The sequence below is a fragment of the Chenopodium quinoa genome, unplaced genomic scaffold (genome assembly GCF_001683475.1).
Source record: "Chenopodium quinoa cultivar QQ74 unplaced genomic scaffold, ASM168347v1, whole genome shotgun sequence".
NCBI classification, from domain to species: domain Eukaryota; kingdom Viridiplantae; phylum Streptophyta; class Magnoliopsida; order Caryophyllales; family Amaranthaceae; genus Chenopodium; species Chenopodium quinoa.
In genome coordinates, this window is record NW_018745533.1 from 1,704,349 (window position 1) to 1,715,743 (window position 11,395).

General features: G+C 38.7%; 1 protein-coding gene across 1 annotated transcript; it reads left to right on the plus strand.

The window, feature by feature from the left end:
* The first annotated feature begins 887 nt into the window (after nucleotides 1-887).
* LOC110715891 (anthranilate N-benzoyltransferase protein 3-like) lies at nucleotides 888-3,230 on the plus strand. The gene is made up of 2 exons (XM_021894512.1): nucleotides 888-1,203; nucleotides 2,545-3,230. Exons 1-2 carry the CDS (start codon nucleotides 888-890, stop codon nucleotides 3,228-3,230), a joined length of 1,002 nt encoding a protein of 333 aa, XP_021750204.1.
* The last annotated feature ends 8,165 nt before the right edge of the window (nucleotides 3,231-11,395 follow it).

The window sequence follows — 11,395 nt, forward strand, 5'->3', positions numbered from 1 at the left end:
AGGCCCCTCCGATGCTAAAGTCAGTACAATGTGTAGAAAGAGAACACTATGCATGAGAATTTGTTGCTTGAGGCTTTATTTGAGTATATGAGAATGTATGGGAATCTATGAGAATCTGTGAATCTGTGAATGTATGTGAATATATGAATATTGATGGCTTTTATACCTATTCATACATGGAGAGGTTGGGCCTTAGCCTAATTGGCTTGCTTTGAGGGCTGACCTTTGACTTTAGCACAATTGGAGAGTTGAACCTTGACCTTGGGCTTTTAATTGGATCATTTAATGCCTAGGCCCAATTGGACTAAATTGGACCCAAACAGATCTAATTATGTTAAAATGAGTTTAAAAAGGTAGCCCAAGTTTTGATGTACGAAATATAGATAATACTATAATAGCGTTATTTTCCAAACTAGATCTGAATCATCATCACTCCATTCCTAATTAAAGTTGTTCCTAAGCCACAAAAAATGAAGAGAGGAAAAAAAAATATGAGCTTGAAAGTGCAAGAATGCAGCATGGTTTGCCCGGCAGGGGAGACCCCAAATCAAATTGTTAGGCTCACACGCCTAGATATGCTGGTACGTATACCTTTTTCACATAGCTCTTTTATATACATTTACCGGCCACAAGATAACCTAAACAATGATTCCTCAAATTTTTTCAACACGGCCGTGTTGTAAGAGGCTCTAAGTAGAGCCTTAGTGTCATTCTATCCGTTAGCGGGTAGGTTAAGGAAGAATGAGGGTAATGATGAAATTGAAGTAGATTGCAATGGGGAAGGGGTGCTATTCATAGAGGTCGAAACACCCTATGCCCTTAATGATTTCGTAGATGGAGATGGAGATAAAGACGGAGTCTTTAAGCCTAATGGTAAGTTTCGTAAAATGGTAAATCCTACATGGGATTACACCAAAGGGCTCTCTTCAATCCCCTTAATAATGGTGCAATTTACCCGCTTCAAATGCGGTAGTGTATGCATGGGTGTAGCCATGCACCATCATATTGGTGATGGAATTGCTTATGCGTACTTCATTAGCTCTTGGGCAAGGCTTTCCCGTGGTCTTGACCTCGCCGTCTTTCCTGTTCATGAGAGGTCGTTGATCCACCACCTTGCTCCTCGCAACCCACCACAGGTCAAGTTTAGGCACTTGGAGTTTGAGCCACGTTTACCACCCTTATCACCAAACGGCTGTTCATCAGGTAAGTAGACGATAATAGTTATCTACTCCGCCATCTATTTTTATTTATGTGTCATGGTTTGTTCAGTACATTTGTCAATGCACTACTTTAACTAATAATATCTTTAATTGTATAATTATAAATTATAAAAACTTGATATTTGCAAACAATGCTTTAAGACGATTTCAACAAGTATTCATTGATTATAATATATCTTACTTATAAGGTAAATATATTGGTTAAAGTGATGCAAGTGAATAGTGCCTAAGTCAAAATTGCACCATATCACATTATCACACATTTGCTTATTCACTATGACAATATGCGTGCTTATATGCTCATATATAATACAGAGTATAATAAAGCTATAACCAAAGGTAGCATGATAGCTAGTACTAATATATATATTCCAAATTAATTCGTGTGAAAGAACTAGCAACAATTTCATACTTGGAGATTTAATTTCCCTTTTTTTTTATTATTTCTACCACCGTTAACATTTACTTGCAATTTTGGGTATTATTTGGAACACATAAAATATTCCAAAGCTGCAAATAAATGTTAACGGAGGTAGTATTTTTTATCAACACATATTATAACCTTAGCTTTTGTCTATTCCATCGTACTCCCTCTAGTTTATTTAAGTGCTCCACTTTAACCTACACACTTGTCAATGCACAAGTTTGAAAAACAGTATTTTGAATTATCAATAAGTATAATTTATAAAAAGTTGATAGTTGGAAACTATGCTTTGAGACGATTAAAAAGTACTCATTGATTATGTTTTATCTTATGTATACAATGAACAAATATATTGATCAAAGCGATGCATATGTAAATATTGCGAAAGTCAAAGTAAGACACTTAAGTAATAACAGACGTACGTAGTATTCCATATGAGACTTAATTAAGTTTCTTCAATGCTTTATGCTTCGCTTACAAGTAACTTTGTATTAATAAACGATTAGGCGCTTGATACGAAGTAAGTGAGAAAGAGAGTTTAATGTTTCTAGGTTAGAGTGTGAGATGGGGAGTGATGATTAATTATAATACAAGTAATAAAAATCGAGGTACAATACAAGATTGAGATTTAATAACAACATTATCAACACATTTGTTATAATACTCTCCTCCCGAATAGAAGTAGCAAAGACCATTTGAAATATGGCTCACCTCCTATATAGTACAATTAAACTATATGGCTCACCTCCTATATAGTACAATTAAACTTAAAGTCGAAATCAAATCTTATTTACGTCATTTATCTGTTATATCTATTTCTACACTATAAAAAGTGCACATAAAATGATACACAAACTCATAATTTTGATGAAAAATAACCAACATTACTACATGTATCAGGTGATGCGGCAATGAATATGGAGGGTCTCTTCAGTCTTTCTAAACCTCAAATTAATGCATTGAAACTAAAAGCAGCATCATACAAAGTAGTAGACCAAGGTTACACACTAAGTACATTCGAGGTGGTCGCAGGGCATGTGTGGCGAAGTGCATGTATGGCGCGCGGATTAGCAAATGAGCAACAAGTAAAACTCTACATACCAATCGATGCAAGAACAAGATTAAAGGATCCAACCATACTATTAAAAGGGTATTACGGAAACTTGGTCTTCTTTGCGGCTTGTATTGCCAAAGTAGGAGACATTGTGAGCAAACCGCTTTGGTATACTGCAAGTATGATACATGAGACATTAGTAAGAATGCAAGATGTAGAATACTTGAAATCAGCCGTTGATTACTTAGAATTGCAATCGGATCCATTGGTTGTTCTTCGTGGGGCAGATAGTGTTACTAGTCCAAACCTTTTGATAAATTCTTGGGGTAGGATACCTTCATGTGAAGCAGATTTTGGTTGGGGTTGTCCAACGTTTTTCGGAAATGGTGGTGTTCGATACGAGGGGCTAGCATTCTTGATTCCAACCACGCATGGAGATGGTAGTTTTACATTGAGCATTAATCTTTACAAGATTCATATGCCTCTCTTCGAGAAATACTTGTATGACTTCCAGAGTACACCCAAGGTATAGGGTTTTGTATAATATGTACAAATACCCTGTTCAGTTCTTTCAGGCTTATTTTTCATAATCAGTTCAATTCAACTTGAGAGAGTATAAAACATATTCTTGTACCTTAATTATTTGCTTAAGCTTTTGGCACTACTAGAAAACAGCTTAATTTCGACGGAACCGTTCCGACGGACAAGAAAATCCGTCGGAAAGTACGAAATTTACGACGGAATTTAATTCCGTCGTAAATTTACGACGGATTTTCAATCCGTCGTAAATTTACGACGGATTATAACCCGTTTCCGACGGAATTTAATTTTTTTTTAAAAAAAAAGGAAAAAACCCCCAAAACCCTAATACTAAAATGGCGCCCCAACCCCCCTCATTCACAATCCGCCTCTCTTCTCCCTTTTCTCTCTCCTCTCCTCTTCTTATTTCTCTTTTCCCTCTGTGGCTCTGCCCCTTCCCTCTTTCAATCTCTTTCGCCTCTCCTCTTCCATTTCCTCTTCTCTCCTCTTCCCTTTCCTTTCCACTTATCTTCCTCTTGTGTATATCTGCAACATCAACCACCGACGTCGACCTAAAAATCCAAGGAATACCGACATCAACCATCTTCTCCATCAACCACCACCAAACCACCACCAACATCGACCGCAACAACATCAACAACGCTACAACGTAACAGCAACAACAACGACGCAACAATATTATAACAAAGCCGACTATTTTCAAGGTTTTTGTTTTGTAGATCTAGTTTTAATTTAGGTTAGATTATAGATCTAGTTAATTTCTTTGTAATTGTTATGTTAATTTATGAATTTTATTGGCTAATTGTATATTTTTGTAATTGTTATGTTAATTTATGAATTTTATTAGATAATTGTGTGGATTTTTTCGATTTCGTTGTTAATTTAAGATTTTTGGGCTAATTTTCGTTGTGGTGTTAATTTTCGAATATCTGGGGGTGGATTTTCATTTCGTTGGGGTTGATTTTTGTTTCGTTGGGTTTAATTTTCGTTTTTTGGTGTTTAATTTTCGTTTTTTTGGGTGTTTTCGGGATTTATTTTCATTTTTTGGGGTTCGATAATGGTGTGGTAGTGTCGGTGGTGGTGGGATAAGAACGATCTAGAGGTTCTGGAGTGGGGTCTGGTGGTTCTGGTGATTCTGGGGTGGGGGCTGGTGGTTTTGGGTGGGTGCAGTTTTTTTTTGTTTTTTTAATTAAATTTTCCGACGGAATTTCCGTCGTTATTTTCCGGCGGAATAATATCCGTCAGAAATTTCCGACGGACTTTCCTAGGCCCGAAAACCTCTTCAGACGGACTTCCGTCGAAAAAACGCTTTTCCAACGGAATTTTCGTTGGAAAAGTGCGTTTTTTCCGATAAAGTATATCGCGACAACCAGTTACGACGGATTTCCGTCGGAAACTGGTTTTCCGACGGAAAACGAGGTGTTTCCGACGGAAAATTTTCGTCGTAATTTGGCTGTTTTCTAGTAGTGTGGTTGAGATGGTCCTTTAATATCGTATCAGAGCCAACGTGACATAGAGGTCATGGGTTCGAAGCTCATCTACCCTTGTTCCTACTATTTATAGAGTTCCTCTAAGATACAGCTTCAAGTTTCATATGAAGGGCACCCTTGAAGACAGCAGTTTACAAGACTATTAGTTAACCAAGTTCAACATTGTTTCCAAGACTCGTATTGCATTAGGAACAAAAGTATAAACTGACATAATATACTCAATAAATACGAAGCAAGTTCATGAGATGTACCCCAATCTCAATGGCCTTAAAATCCTCTTGCAGAACAGACTGAAGAGAAGAGAGCGCAGTCTGCAAGCAAAAAGCACACAATTTTCAGTCATGTTAAGATGTATCAAAATATAATTGGGTTTTCAATTTTCCTATTAGATCCAATCCGAATAAATAAAAAATCGGTCATTTGGATCCGATCTAAAAATCCTAAAAATACATTAATTTTTAGCGCCTATTACGATTATAAAAATAAATATTCAATTTTAAAAATAGGGTTTGTCCAAGACTTAATATGGCTATTTCACCAAATGCCACTAAATAATTTAAAAATTCACCAAATGCCATCGGGTTTTTCAAAATTCACCAAATACAACTGACAAACATTATATTGTCATGACGTGTCATTAATGATGTATGGACGTCAATTTTCCGTTACTACAATTCTTAATTTACCAAATGCCACGGACTACTTTTGATTTTTCATGAAATGCCATTATTTATATAAATAATTACACAATATAACTATGACCTAATGAGTTATAACGACCAGTTAGTTTCAACTTTTTTGAATTTATTTGGGGTAAACTAGCCGTTACACCCAATTTGTTGTATAAATTTGATACTTAGAACACATATAGTAAGTAGCCCTCTATTTGCATAATCATGAGTATTGCATGTTACAAAAACTCTTTTGTACCGAATTTAATTGTGCCCGTTACCAATGAGGTTTTTTCTACTAGTGCACCAACAAAAAATTCCCAATTCTGTTTTTAAATTAGGTGTACTGATGTGTGTAATGGTTGTGACCGTAATGTTAAAGTAAACTATTGTAATTGCAATTAAATTGAATAAAGTGGGAAATTGAACATTCATTTAAGCATAATTGCTTAATGTTTAAATCAAGTGCTGGAAAAATTGCTTTATCGTTTACATCAAAATGCCCAAAACATAACAGAGAATCTGTCCATAAAAAAGATACCAAAAAACACAGCACATTGTTTGTTGGGGATTTTGTGTTCAAACAAGGATCACAAAGAAAGCAAATAAAATTAACGAAAAATATATATAAATAATTTATATAATTAATGGCATTTCATGAAAATTCAAAAGTAGTCGGTGGCATTTGGTGAATTAAGAATTGTAGTAACGGAAAGTTAACGGCCATACCTCATTAATGGCACGCCATGATAATATAATGTTTGTCAGTGGCATTTGGTGAATTTTGAAAAACCTGATGGCATTTGGTGAATTTTTAAAGTAGTCGGTGGCATTTGGTGAAATAACCGTATAATTTCCGAAAAATTATCCAAAAAAAAAAAAACATATTATGACATTATCACACATTCTTTACATTTCGTAATACTCTCCTGCATAGAAGTAGATAAAACCACTTGAAATATAGTTCTCTCCCTACATGAATATATTTAAAGTCAAAATCAATTCTCATCTATGTCATTTATCCATTGTAGCTATCTTTACACAATAAAAAGTGTACATAGAATGCCACACATTCTGAAAGTAATATGATCGATGCTTTGTCATTGATTTTCTTGAGTATATATATACAAAGTATCCGAGATATTCTCGGTATTGATCTGATTAGCTACAAGTTAGGCTAAGATCATGATTGATTTGCTACAAGTTACGCTGAGATCATGCTAGGATCAAGGCTAATATCACGCTAGGATAATTACAGTAGCTAAACTAATATATACAAAGTCAAAGAATATACATCCATATATTCTAACACTCCCCCGCAGTCGTAGCGGGAGCATCACGGACGCTAAGACTGGAACGAAAGTCATCAAATAATACCCGTGGAAGCCCTTTTGTAAAAATATCTGCAATTTGGTAACGGGAAGGGACATGTAATACGCGTACCTCGCCCTTTGCGACTTTCTCACAAACAAAATGAATGTCCATCTCAATGTGTTTTGTGCGTTGATGTTGCACTGGATTTCCAGAGAGGTAGATGGCACTCACATTGTCACAATAAACAATAGTTGTTGTTCGAATAGGAAAATAGAGCTCAAGTAACAAATTTCTGATCCAACAAGAATCAGATACCACATTAGCAACCCCACGATATTTGGCCTCTGCACTAGACTTAGATAATGTTGGTTGCCGTTTAGAAGACTAGGAAATCAAATTATCGCCTAAAATACACAATAACCTAAAGTAGATCGCCTGGTGTCGGGGCATCCCCCCCAATCCGCATCAGTATAAGCCACAAGTTTATTAATAGAGGACTTATACAAATGCAAACCATAAGACAGAGTACCCTGTAAGTAGCGTATGATACGCTTCAGAGCTCACATGTGCGCATTGCGCGGATCATGCATATGGAGACACACCTGTTGAACTGCATAAGAAATGTCAGGTCTAGTAAAAGTCAGATACTGAAGAGCACCTGCAAGACTCCTGTACTTAGTAGGATCCTCATATGGAGCATCATGAGAAGCACTAAGCTTTGATTTCGTGTCAACAGGTGTTGGACAAGGACTACAGTTAGACATGCCGGCCTTATCAATGATAGAAGAAGCATACTGTGTCTGAGACAAGAACAGACCATTATCATCACGAGTTACAACGATGCCCAAAAAGAAACTCAAAGGACCTAAATCCTTCATTGCAAATTCGGAGCTCAAAAGATCCATAATACGGGTCCGGAGACGGTTAGAAGATGCTGTAAGAATGATATCATCAACATATAACAGAATATAAGCAGTATCAGATCCCTGCCTATAAATAAATTGAGAATTATCAGATTTACTGTTAGCAAATCCAATAGAGATGACAAAATCTGCAAACCGCTGATACCAGGCTCGAGGAGCCTGTTTGAGACCATATAGGGATCCTCGTAGTAGACACACATGATCAGGACGACTTTTGTCGCGAAAACCCATGGGCTGATGCATATAAACTGTTTCATTGAGATGACCATGCAGAAAAGCATTCTTGACATCCAGTTGATGGATCGGCCAAGAGTGAGGAATAGCAATGCTGAGAACTGTACGAATGGTAGCCAGTTTGACAATCGGACTGAAAGTCTCATCACAATCAATACCCTGCTGCTGAGTCTTACCATCAGCTACAAGACGAGCCTTATACCGCTCAAAAGAACCATCAGAATTTCGTTTATGACGAAATATCCACATAGAACGAATAACATTCACATTAGGTGGCCGAGGAACCAAATCCCATGTATGATTATCAATAAGAGCATTATATTCGTCTAACATTGCATTTTTCCAATTAGGGTCACGGATAGCACTAACCGGGTCCTTTGGGATAGGAGAAATGGTGGTAGTGGTCATCGTGTTTAGGTTGGAAAAATATTTTGGGTTAGGCTTGACAATGCCATCTTTGGCTCGGGTAGTCATAGGATGGGATTGGGTGGGTTGCTGGCCGAGAGTGTGGGTGGTGGAGGCGGGACTGTCAATGGCAGCGTGGGTGGTGTGGCTGTTGGCAGTCAGTGGGGAGGTGGGTTCCTCACATTGTGAGGAATTGGGAAATGGGCTGTCAAAATGGGGAAGGTGCAAAACCGGTGTATGCTGTTGGGTTTGCTGGGAGCCCGCATTTAGAGTTGTGACAGAAGTGTGGGATAATGGGCTAGAGGGGGGAGATGGCCCAGAAGATGTGGGAAAACTTGGCTGCCCATGAGATGGGACGGACTGGGCTGGAGAAAGCCCATGGAGTGGCTCGAATTGGGCTGGAGAGGGAGGATTAGGGGGTTGAGTGGTGCGCAAATGGTGTAGGTGATTTAATGGATTGTAGTCCAAAAAATCATAATCACTAATTTTCGGTTGGTGATATTTTGAGAACGAAAATTCGTATTCAATAAATTTCACATGCCTACAAATTATGATTTTCCCATTTGATAGATTATAGCACTTCGAACCACGATGATTAGGTTCAGGGCCAAGATAGACACAAGGAGTGGACCGTTCTTGCAATTTGTTGATAGAAGTGGAAGGGAAGAGAGGAAAACATAAGCAACCAAAGACTCGTAATGCCGAATAAATTGGATCACATCGGTATAAAACTTGAGTAGGAGACTTATAGCCTAAGACCTTGGTTGGTAAAATGTTTAGAAGATAAGTAGTCATGGCTAGAGCATGATGCCAAAAAGAATGTGGCAAGGAAGCATGAGCAAGAAGGGTCCGAATAATATTATTAATTGATTTTATGTGGCGTTCAGCTTTTCCATTTTGAGGAGATGTGTGAGGACAAGAGAGACGAAAGAGCATGCCATGATTTTCAAAAAAAGTTTTATGAGTACCATTAACATACTCGGAGCCATTATCACATTGAAAAGTCTTAATGTTACGTTCAAATTGAGTTGGACTATCTTATGAAAAGATTGAAAGAGATGTTTAACCTGGGATTTCCGTGCAATAGGATAAGTCCACAAAAATTTGTTGTAATCATCAAGAAACAAGAGATAATAACCATGACCTGATGAACTAAGAATAGGCGAAGTCCATATATCACTATGAATAATATCAAATGGAAAAGAAGTGTGCGACATAGAATTAGAAAAAGGTAGTTTAACTTGTTTCCCTAAAGGACACGAAGAACAAAAAGAATTACAAGCCTTATTACATTTAATTAGTTTCTGATTACTTAAAGATCTAAGAACGACATTGTCGGGGTGTCCTAAACGATTATGCCAAAGATCGGAAGAAAGAGCAGAAAAATTGGAATGTGTGACGGAAGAGTTGGCTTGACTTGTTGGAACTATTGGATATAGGTCACCAGTACTGTCACATCTCATTAGTTGGGCCCCCGTCTGTAAATCATTCACAGAAAACCCATAAGGATCAAAGGAAATAGAAACCATATTGTCAGTCGTGAATTTACGGACGGATATCAAGTTCTTTATTATTTTAGGAGCATGCAAAACATGGTTTAGGGTAAATGGAGGGTATGGGGAGGGCAAAGTAGCACTACCATGACCAATAATTGGAACTAAATCACCACTACCAACAACAATGTTATGATTTTTAATGCTCGAATTGACATAAGTAGAGAGAATACCTTGATCGACCGTCATATGAGATGTGGCGCCAGTGTCCATGTAATAATTGGGATCCGAACGGTTAAGATTAGCAAGCATTTGCATAGCAGCTTCAATATGAGTAGGGGTAGGAATCGGACCATTTTCTTGAGTACTGTACGCTTGAGGAGGTGGGCCCAATATACCAGGCCCATTAGGCCTTGAACCAGTTGAAGAAGAAGCAGATCGTGGAGCCCACGACTGAGTTGGATAGGGGCATGGAGGACTGGGCCACTGGCCCAGCCACGGTGGCCATGAATACGGTCCTTGAGGAAATTGGCCAAGGCTGCCTTGGGTTTGGGCCTGATTGCTGATGGGCTGGCCCATTCGTGCGGCCTTTATTAGAAGTCTTAGAATTAGACTTCTTTTGTTGCTTGTTTCTGGTGTTCCCCCGAGATGAGTTCCCAGAGGTGTCTGCTTGGTTCTGACTTCCGGTGGAGGAGATGAGGGCGGCCTGCTGGCGGCTAGTGGCACCACCCTCCTTGGCGAGGCGGTTCTTGATGGTGCGCTCGGCGAGCTTGAGTCGGGAACGGCAGCTCTCGAAGGAAGGAAGTGGCTCTTGATTTTGTATAAAATCAACTGTGCCGGCATAGGCTTCAGGAAGACCGGAGGTCATCTTTAGGATTAGACGAGTATCGGGAATCGGAGCATCAACATCCGCAAGACGATCAGCAAGGGATTTGATGTGATTGCAATAGTCGTCAATGGAGGTGAAATTCTCGAAATCAAGGTCAGCATGTTCTTGTTCGAGATGGGAAGCTCGGGCTGCTTTGTTGTCTTGGAACATAGACTCGAGACGAGCCCAAGCTCCTTGAGCGGTGTCATCTTTAAGAAGGATTGGCAGTGAGGAGGTTGTGAGAAATAGAACCGTAGATCCAATTAAGGACCGCGGCATCAAGGCGTTTCCAATAGGCCAAGTCTGCCGTTTTGTTTTTCTCGTATGTAGCGAGTTCCGTCGCCTCCGTAGGAGGTATGATGTGAAATGTAAGGTCGTGAACCCTACAAAGCACCTTGAAGAGGGCGGCCCAGGAGTGGTACATTCCAGCGGTGTCCAAAGTGATCGGGAGGAGAGATTTTACGTTTGTGATAGCAAAAGCAGGGTGATATTTTGGAGTGTCTGCCATGGAATGTTGCAGCGGAAGACGAAGAAAATTTGAGGAAGGAGGAGGAGATGGGCCGTGAGTAAGAGGGAAAGAAGAAGGTTAGGATCGAAACCTTTAATCTGATACCATGAAAGTAATATGATCGATGCTTTGTCATTGATTTTCTTGAGTATATATATACAAAGTATCCGAGATATACTCGGTATTGATTAGCTACAAGTTAGGCTAAGATCATGATTGATTTGCTACAAGTTAGGCTGAGATCATGCTAG

Bases quoted from the DNA above. Each gene is read 5' to 3' on its own strand.
- LOC110715891 (XM_021894512.1), top strand. From the start codon at position 888: ATGGTAAATCCTACATGGGATTACACCAAAGGGCTCTCTTCAATCCCC. The intron at 1,204-2,544 runs GTAAGTAGACGA...TACATGTATCAG, and splicing joins ACCAAACGGCTGTTCATCAG to GTGATGCGGCAATGAATATG.